At 34.2% G+C, this 10142-nt stretch overlaps 2 protein-coding genes across 2 annotated transcripts in view; one reads left to right on the forward strand and one right to left on the reverse strand.

Moving 5' to 3' along the window:
• Positions 1-2009: 2009 nt before the first annotated feature.
• Positions 2010-3767, reverse strand: LOC130053492 (protein draper-like). Its single transcript, XM_056160811.1, has 4 exons — positions 3688-3767; positions 3505-3524; positions 3242-3367; positions 2010-2176 (listed from the first exon to the last, which is right to left on the reverse strand). The coding sequence occupies exons 1-4, from the start codon at positions 3765-3767 to the stop codon at positions 2010-2012; spliced, it is 393 nt and encodes a 130-aa protein (XP_056016786.1).
• Positions 3768-9617: 5850 nt separating this feature from the next.
• The window catches only part of LOC130052472 (ubiquinone biosynthesis protein COQ9, mitochondrial-like), a 38656-nt gene continuing 38131 nt past the window's right edge, over positions 9618-10142 (forward strand). Inside the window, exon 1 of the mRNA XM_056157566.1 lies at positions 9618-9688. Coding sequence (XP_056013541.1) covers positions 9631-9688 — 58 coding nt within the window. The 5' untranslated portion in view covers positions 9618-9630. The remainder of the gene's footprint in view (positions 9689-10142) is intronic.

Here is a 10142-nt window from a genome sequence, read left to right on the forward strand (position 1 = left end):
CTGGCAATTGGTTTTTCTAGATTGATATTTTAGCTTAGAGATTCTGTGATATAAAATGAATAAAAACAATGTTGTTTTATTTTTTGCATGTATGTGATAATATTAATCACCGCCGTTTCATCTTGTGGAATGCAGGGCATATAAATGTATGGATGTTAACACAAACTGTCATTACCTGTCAACAAAAATTACTGTACTAACACAATACATCAATACAATAAAAACGTTAAGAAAGTAATTGACATCCCCTATGCAGAGAAAGACTCTGATACAAACGACGATTCTTTTGGAAATGTGTATTTTGACTAATGCATGCGACGTATGTCCCTAGCAGTGACGGTTCGTTATCATGTCAACGCCTACCTTAACACGAGACCTCCTTGTTAAAGGTTAGATCTGTGACATGTGATTTGGACTTCTAATGTCCTGCAATTGGGAACGGGATGTTGACGTTTGCCTTGTTGAACATAACTTGTTTCACACGGCAGAGGAGTCAAAAATCCTCTTTCCAATGTGAGTACACTAACTACTAGGCTACTGCAGATGAAGAAAAAAATGACATGCTGGGACTTTGATATTGGTACAGTGTATACGAAATCTTGAAGAATTGAAGGAAAACCAAACATATGGAATAATCAATATTAATGAAATTGTCGGACACAAAAGTCCCTCCCACGTTTGTCATCATCGATTGAAACAGTTTGTTAATCGGGAATGAATTTTTAAAGCAAGAAAACGTTTCGTAATATAGTATCGGGTTATTTTTACGTTATAAAATAGGTTAGAAACAAATCACATAGAACTGATAGTGTTGTTGGCGTAATGGTATTATTACAATAAGGAATTTAAAAAAAACCATAGAACGCTGATTTGAAGTCTTATGTCTTAATTCATCTACTCCACATAACAAAAGGTAAATGAGTAACGGTTGATGTGACTTATGAACACGGAATGGTTACTCCTCGTAGGCAACTCATCCCACCTCCGATGTGTCCAGGGGACTTTGTTTACCCTACTCTTAAGTGTGTCATCTTTATGAGGTTGATGAGATCAATTATTGTTCTTTTTCTTCATTTTTCATCCGGCTCATCTCTCTGTCTTTCCATTTAAATCTAACATTCACGATGATACGATTTGATTGAAATGAATTTAGATGGAAATTAAACTGTTTCGAATTTTAGTAATTTGCTTCATTGTTTCACAGATAAAGATTGTTATACGCTGTGTTAAATAAAAACAAATAAAGATAAGGGAAAGTGATCACATCAGAAAGCCTATAAAGCATACAAAATTAAGAGTATGAAAACGCAGTTCTCTGGTAAAGCTTGATGTGGAATTAGGTGAATAGGAGGTGTAAGCATCTCAATTTGATGAACACACATACCGCGAGTCCTATATCTTGATCAGATAAACGGAATAGTCCATAGCTACATGCAAATACAATATACAAACAATCTAGTCTGTTGAAGCTCCTGTGGTATTAACATATTTGTCAGTAGCATCTCTTCGTCTAAAATGAGGCCAAAGAACACGAACACCAAACAGCAATTTTAAGAAATGCGCCGAATCAGATTTTTTCATAAATACTGTCCTCGTTATTTTCAGTTCCATGCTGGAATCTTTCAGATTCTATTGTAGGTGTTTTGGAAAAGGTGTAAACATACACTATTAAGACGATAAACGCCAAAACCCCAAATGCGACAATGCTCATGAATAAAAATGTTTTTGTTTTCAATTCAAAAATATTCCCACATTCATCGCATGGTCTTCGTTTTATCTCTGAGAAAAAAAAATCAAATATGTTAAGAATTTACTTTAAACTGTTTTAAAGAATAGAAGGTACATATTCGCAAGCTTGATATTTACCCGCCTGTTCCATAGAAGTCATCATGATAGCTGTCCTCGTTGGTGTCTGATGTCCATTTCTTGAATCTATTACATATATTAAGAATATGTTAACATCAAGTACGTATATAGGCTTACTGTACATATTAATAAAAGCAATGGTTTCAAATAACAAATGTGAATAACTTGCCATTTGTGCTGCCAGGTGAACATCCGTAAGTAAAATTACAAAATTCCTCAGCACAACTGCACTCCATCTGACAAAGATCACCATAAGTTGGAAATCGACACGGGAGTTCACATCTATCACCAGTATAACCAATCGGACATACTACAAATTAGTAATTATTGACCATGATACACAGTGTTCATTTGTATTTGAGATGACAGAACAGCATTCGTATTACTTAGCATTATAGTTTTTGTTACATAAAAGTTCTGAATAAGGAAAGAGAGAGAACAGTTTTAATGTCTGGACATCTTAATAGTGAAATATGTCATTGTAACTAGAAATATGAATGCCAAAATAAAGTCCCGTAAAAGACACACAAGAGGTCCACAGATCTTATCAGCCACCTGAGTACTAGTTAAAAGTATCACTAATCCCAAGGACTAAATATCTAGACAAAATACTATTCCGAATGTCTAAGCTAAATTCTGATATTATAGATTTCCTTGAAAGTAGATACTGACGGCAAACTAACAACTCAGCTGTTTGACACACGGGATGATTTCAGCTTCTCCATCGTCAGCTCGTCATATTTATGTAGCAATATTCCATTATCACCTGCATATGGCGTTTACACCTCTCAACTGATTCGATACACAAGAGCTTTACTTCCTATAGTCAGTTTTTAAATCGAGGAAGGCTACTGACAAACAAATTGATGGTACAGAATTTTCAAAAATCTTGAAGTCAGCATTTCTATGGTCGTTAAAACGATGTAGTTTGACAATACACACCACACGACGCACGAAGAACAACGCACGACAACGGACGCAGACATATTGCGATATGTCAACTGAGTGACTCAGGTGACATAAAATATCAAACATTGAATGTATGTAATATAATTAATTCCTTTCCATATTCGTTAATCTGAATAAAAATTGGACACGGCCATCATTAGATGAACGAGTATCATTAAAAGAGATCTGAATGCATACTTTCAAACTGCACTGCAATATTCAGTAGACAAATATGTGAGGTAGATAACTCAACTCGCACGAAAACTTGATATTAAGTTGTGCATCTTCTAAAACTTAGACTCGTTGGTTTTCATAGAGCGATACCCCACTTGTCATTAGAGATTTTAGTAAGAATATTTGTAGCTGGAGTTTTCAAGATGGTGTTTTGGCATAGCAATAGTTAAATCAATGTGCTAGAAACGCACACCTTTACACCCTGTGACGTGGTCACATTTTATTTCTGTACAATGACATCTCTCCTGACAAGCTGGACCGTAGCTGGGATGTCGACACGGGATACCACAGTTCTCTCCAGTGTATCCTGGTCGGCATTCTACAAGAAATTTTAAAGACAAGATATTAGTAATAAAGAAGGCAAGGGATCGATCGATGTACCCATTTCTTCACCCACGGAATCATTTTTTCCCTATCAATATATTTTTCCAACCGTCTATCCATTCATTTACTTACCAGTTGTTTCTGTTTCCTTTCTACAACAAAAATTACAGATACCTATTGAATTGAACTTTTTTCAGATTAAAAAACCTGAGGTAAAAAACATAAAAATACCAAAAATGAAAACAAAGAAATTAGAATATCAAGCCAGTTGATGTTATATCTAAATTACATCTAAAAATTAGTACTTGTACTTACGTAAAATCAGTGTCACTAGAATGGACGAATTTTACATACATAAAGCAAAATGCTAAAATTGCATATGTTGTAGAGATCATTGCTAGTTTAAATAAAAAATTCCAAATTCATTAAAAATCATGTTATTCTATCAAACGTAAATGGATACTAACGTTTGTTTTTCGAAAATGTTTATATTAAAAGGGATCAAAATTCATATTCATATCACACGAGAAACAGGTGTGCGCGTCATTTCAAAATGTACAAAACGGTGACAGTTACTTTTATAATATATTTCCTTGTCGTAAAAATATAAGTATCCCAAATGTTTTGCCATTTGAGCAAACGTTTGAGAGCATTGCTGACACACATTTGAACCACAGAACGTTTGCTAAAGTTTACCAACTATAATATTGCGCTCAAAATGATGTTTGTCGGAGAGAGCAAAACGTTTAGATTAATATCAGTATTGCTCGGATCTTAGAATCTGTGCCATAACAATGCACCAATGTACCAAACTTTGCAGTAACTTATTAGTCTGAAACAAAGCATTGGAATTTTAATATTTGAATACTTTCTGATTGTAACGAAAGGTTCGAAGATTCTTACATCTTGATATACATGTAATAAAACGAATCTGAAAAAGACCATAAACCGAGTGGAATATATACTAATTTGGTAGTAACTGCTCAATGTATGAAATTTGAATCACCAAAACAATATTTCATATAATTGATAATCTTTGTAATTACAATAGATAGTTCATGCTCACTATAAGACTAGCCTAATGTTAGTGTCATATATGAGAGAACCTCTGTCGTTTAATTGGCGGCAGAACTTCATCTCTATTATGAGTTATGTCGAAGATTATGTCAGACGATGGGCTAAATATGAAAAAGAAGAACTTGATACATTGTCAGAATGGGTTAAAAACATAAGAGGGATATTAAAATCCCGCATTAGACACATGAAAACAAAAGTACGTATCATCTATCCTTCTGTGTTTAGTAAACCAGAAGTGATAAAAGAATTAGATAGGTTACATGAAGAATATGTTTTGGCTCCAGCTGACAAAGCTAGTAACAACATTGTTTTTGTTTGTAAAGCTCATTATTACAACTGTATTTTAAACGAACTTGGCATTAATTCCACTTTTGGTAATCATACTGTAACAAGTCGAGCGGTTCCTTGTCACAAAGAAAGAAAGAAATAAACACCATATACAAGTTAAAACAACCAACAATTTATTCAGGATGGCTCACAACTCCAAATAACAATATGTCAGGATAAAACAACAACACATAGCCCGAGATGCTGATCATTCAACAACGCATGACCAAAGGGGAATGACTCGTGGCAACTAGGCTGAAAAATCCTAAAACGTGTATCTTCGCAGCCTAACGCTCTCAGCTTAATAAACATGCAGACTGAAAGTATGCTTTGGTTATTTACTATAGATACTTTAAATAGTTTATCAAAAGGAAATATTAAAAGTGTCGATCCGGACAGTCGAAAGTTTAACTGTGATATAACAGACTTGAACCCCCCCCCCTGTTTTACTACCTGTCTTTAACTCCTACATCACCAGCTAAAACCTGATGTGAATATAACAGTAACTTAATTACTACTCCTGCGGTCATAAACTCTGATATCTAATCTATACAACTTGACTCTTACGTACTAGAATCAAAACAAGTGATTCTTAAACGCTGTAAAACGTTCCGGACAACATTCCGGACAACTATTCATCCAAGTTAAACTTCGTTACACAAAGTCTTCAATAGACTAAAATATTAATAAGAACTATAATAATTTCCTACTTAGTGAAATCTAAATTCATGACTGAATAATGATACGGACTGTCCGGACGAATAAAGTCCTTATAGAAATTAGCGTCATCAACTACCAAGTTCATTTTTTTTATCTACCTTGATTGTTCTGCTTAATGAGATGTGTTCTCTAGGAGAAGATGATGGATACTGAGGCTGAGCTTCCTTATATAGACTTGTCCAACCAATCACTGTTTGTCCTTATTGTCCGGATAAAAGTTATCCAATCAAATAATTGTTCGGATACGGACATTCCAGACAGGACTTTCATAAATTCCGGACATGTGAATTTTAATGACAATAAAACCATATAAGATATATACAAAGCCTTGTCCGGATGTAATTAATCAAATAAAGCCATAATTGATAACTAAAATTCATATTTGGAAATTGTTCACTATCGTAGTATTTATTAGACTTCTCACATTTCGAATTTAAGCGCCCTGTGAATAAAGCGCGTAGGAATATCGAAGAAAACGAAAGTGAGATACAAAAATTTAGGTCTCGGATTACATGAAAAAATAAGACAAATAAGCGGTTTTATCGGGATAAAATTCATACAAAAAGGTTGGTCAGCATCTGCTTACAACGATTCATATATAAATAATACACAATAAGTAGTAATATATTAAAATCAAACACCGGAACACAATGCAGGCAGTCAGAGTCCGGAGTGAATCGGCCTGTCGGACGTCAATACAGGCAGCATACGAGAAAGTTTGAGAGCGGTAAATATTGATTTACAGCAGAAATACGGCATACAGAGTCCACAGAAAGATGAATGAGATTCACTCGGTAATTATAAAATCTTTGTAAGTGATCAAATAAACAAAGTCATGATTTAAACGACGATCACGTTGAAAAAATGGCTCGCTGAAACAAATGTAAACAAAGTCAACGGGACAAGACTGATGAGCGTAAGATATGGCACTGTACCTTCACCGTGAATGGCAATAACAATAGGATTAAATCATCATCTCATTACAATACTTATACTCCAACTGCCCTTTCAAAAGATGAAATGCTTCAAAACCATGCTTCAGCTTTAGACACATTTAATACTCCAGTCAATGGGTCGAATGAATATGAGTTATCGTACCTATATTGGATTCCTAAACTACATAAAAACCCTTACAAACAAAGATACATTGCTGGATCCAGTAAGTGCTCTATCAAGCACCTATCTTTGCTCTTCACGAAAATGTTAACAGCTGTGAAGGATAAACTTCAAACTTACTGTGCAACTACATTTGCCAGAAGTGGTGTTAATTAAATGTAGATTCTAAAAAAAATATAAAGAAGTTTTAGTAAACTTGAAATCACAGAATTTTTCCCAAATCAATAGCATTAAAACCTATGACTTTTCAACACTATACACGACCATTCCTCACGATAAATTAAAGACTAGACTTTTCGACATCATAGACGGTTGCGTCTCCAACAAAAACGGAAAACGGAAATATTTATATCTAGTGATCAGTCATTCAAAAACTTACTTTGTTAAACACCACTCTGATTCCACGCACAAGTACTCTGAAGTTGAAATAAAAAGATATGCTAGAGTTCCTCATTGACAATATCTTCGTGGTCCTTGGTGATCAGGTCTTCCAACAGTCTGTTGGAATTCCCATGACACGGATTGTGCTCCTTTGTTAGCTGACCTGTTTTTATATTCATATGAAGCAGAATTTATTCAAAAACTTCTACGTGAGAAGAAAAAATCTCTCGCTGTGACCTGCAATTCGACTTTTAGATATATCGATGACGTTTTGTCTGTTAACAATGAAAGCTTTCATTCAAATGTCGATTTGATATATCCCTGTGAGCTCGAAATAAAGGACACCACAGAGTCGTCCACTTCTGCTTCATACTTAGATATTTTATTGAAAGTAGACATTAACGGCAAACTGACAACTCAACTGTATGACAAACGGGATGATTTCAACTTCTCCATCGTCAACTTCCCACATTTGTGTAGCAATATTCCATTATCACCTGCATATGGTGTTTATATATCTCAACTGATTCGATATACAAGAGCTTGTTCTGGGTATAGTCAATTTTTAAAGCGAGGTAAGTTACTGACAAACAAGTTGATGGTACAGGGATTCCAACAGTCTCGATTGAAGTCAGCATTTCGCAAATTCTATGGTCGTTATAACGATCTAGTTCGTCAATACAACCTCGTATATGGTCAAATACTGTCTGACGTGTTTCATATCCATTGTTAAGCCGTTCTTGGCACACTGATTTTGACTGTGGATAACTCCATTTACCTGATCAGGATATATGGCTCACGGCGGGTGTGACCGGTCAACAGGGGATACTTACTTCTCCTAGGCACCTGATCCCACCTCTGGTGTGTCAAGGGGTCCATGTTTTCCCAACTATCTATTTTGTATTGCTTATTGGACTTATGAGATTGATCACTGTTCTTTATCTTCACCTTGCATATGCTGATATATTTCCAGTGACGTTTATATTTGAGTCACGTTTTTTCTTGTAGCCAGTTAAAACATATTAAGTAATCTCAAACTCAAAATTTTCAATTTCTTGATTCGTTTTTTCACAATTGACAAACTTGTTTAGCACATAACAACAAGAAGAAAGAATGTACATTTGATATACATGTATATACTCAACATTTCTGTCACATAAATAGAAATAATTCCCACTATGGTGCGTATTGTAGATTCATGGCAGATTCAGAAAATGAATGTGTAAAATATTAGATGAAATGTTTTGAATTTTTGTGTTTTCCCTTGATACATATAATCACACCAGAATAAAATCTATACACAACCCCATGCCCATGATAACACTAAATGAGGATAGATATCCCCCTTGCAATTTTGTGTAATGATTATAAACATATCTGTTCATAATAGCAGCTATGATATGTAAATATAATGTGTGCAAAAATAAAAAAATGAATAGATAAAATAATCTAAAATATCAAAGAATTTATTCAATAATTTTGTTTTTCGTATTCATTATACATATATGAAAATGCATAGACTCTGAACGATTTGTGAGACCACAGCATGGTCTATTATTATCTCCCAGATAAATTATTTCCTTTTCCGAAAACGAGTCTCTTATTAAAGTGACAATTTGTCCTTCGTATTTTTCAAAACATTTACAAATTTTTGCGATTGTAGTATTTTCTATACATTTGAAAAGAAAGATGATATATTTCTTCCGATTTTTCTTGTTTGTTTTCTATCTACATTTCATTTGTATTTGTATACTTTACATGCAATGATAGATCTTAATAGCTTCAAAACTAAGTTTTTATCATTCTTTTTATAAAGGATACAAAATTAAGAGTATGAAAACACAATCCTCTGGAAAAGCTAGATGTGGAATTCGGTGAATAGGAGGAATAAGCATCTCAGTTTGATGAACACACATACCGTGAATCCTATATCTTGATCAGATAAACGGAATAGTCCATAGCTACATGTAAATTCAATATACAAACAATCTAGTCTGTTGAAGCTCCTGTGGTATTAACATATTTGTCAGTAGCATTTCTTCGTCTAAAATGAGGCCAAAGAACACGAACACCAAACAGCAATTTTAAGAAATGCGCCGAATCAGATTTTTTCATAAACACTGTCCTCGTTATTTTCAGTTCCATGCTGGAGTCTTTCAGATTCTATTGTAGGTGTTAAGAAAAAGGTGTAAGCATACACTATTAAGACGATAAACGTCAAAACCCCAAATGCGACAATGCTCATGAATAAAAATGTTTTTGTTTTCAATTCAAAAATATTTCCATGACGTTTAGTACATCCATCGCATGGTCTTCGTATTATCTCTGAGAAAAAATTATCAAATATGTTAAGAATTTACTTTAAACTGTTTTAAAGAATAGAAGGTACATATTCGCAAGATTGATATTTACCCGCCTGTTCCATAGAAGTCATCATGATAGCTGTCCTCATTGGTGTCTGATGTCCATTTTTTTTTAAAAATATATTACATATATTAAGAATATGTTCACATCAAGTACGTATATAGGCTTACTGTGCAGATGGATAAAAGCAATGGTTTCAAATAACAAATGTGAATAACTCATGATCTCCATAAGGATTATGAGACTAAACGTCCGAGGAATTCCAATGTAACAATGGCGGCGCCCTGCATAAATAGATGCGGCTCAATTTTTCGAACGATTCGCAGAACAGGTAGTCAGTTCTATTTGATTCTAGTAATTATTGTCATGATCATGAAAGTTCCTATGCTCAATTAAGATGGTTTAATTTATACGAGAGGTTTGTACATGGAATTGTTTGTGTCCAGTGTTGTGTAATCAGCACTTCTTGAATTTCCTCGTCCTCAAAATAAAGTTTCATCAGAAATTTTACTACTTATGTGTTTTCCCCAGATACTATATTGTAGAATATGTTTATTGAAAATTCAGAGCTTGTTTTGAATAATATGATTACGGTGTGACCGTTGGGGCGAGCTCATCATATCTGAATACATTTTCAAAAAATTTATATTGAAAACAAGGAAAACTAATCTGGTTCACTGTCAATACGTAGGATTACTGTCTTGTTCTTCTCGCCAATGTAGGAAACAGTTTAACGGGAAATGCAACGAGCGTGTTGTGACGTAGCCTGGTAGTTGTGACGTGAC

Source organism: Ostrea edulis, chromosome 3 (genome assembly GCF_947568905.1).
Source record: "Ostrea edulis chromosome 3, xbOstEdul1.1, whole genome shotgun sequence".
NCBI classification, from domain to species: Eukaryota; Metazoa; Mollusca; class Bivalvia; order Ostreida; family Ostreidae; genus Ostrea; species Ostrea edulis.

What these genes read in the sequence shown, in the direction of transcription:
- LOC130053492 (XM_056160811.1), bottom strand. Translation starts at nt 3,767, where the DNA reads ATGATCTCTACAACATATGCAATTTTAGCATTTTGCTTTATGTATGTA. An exon ending in AAAGGAAACAGAAACAACTG is followed by an intron (nt 3,368 to 3,504) that starts GTAAGTAAATGA and finishes AATTTCTTGTAG; the next exon opens with AATGCCGACCAGGATACACT. An exon ending in CCACGTCACAGGGTGTAAAG is followed by an intron (nt 2,177 to 3,241) that starts GTGTGCGTTTCT and finishes ACTAATTTGTAG; the next exon opens with TATGTCCGATTGGTTATACT.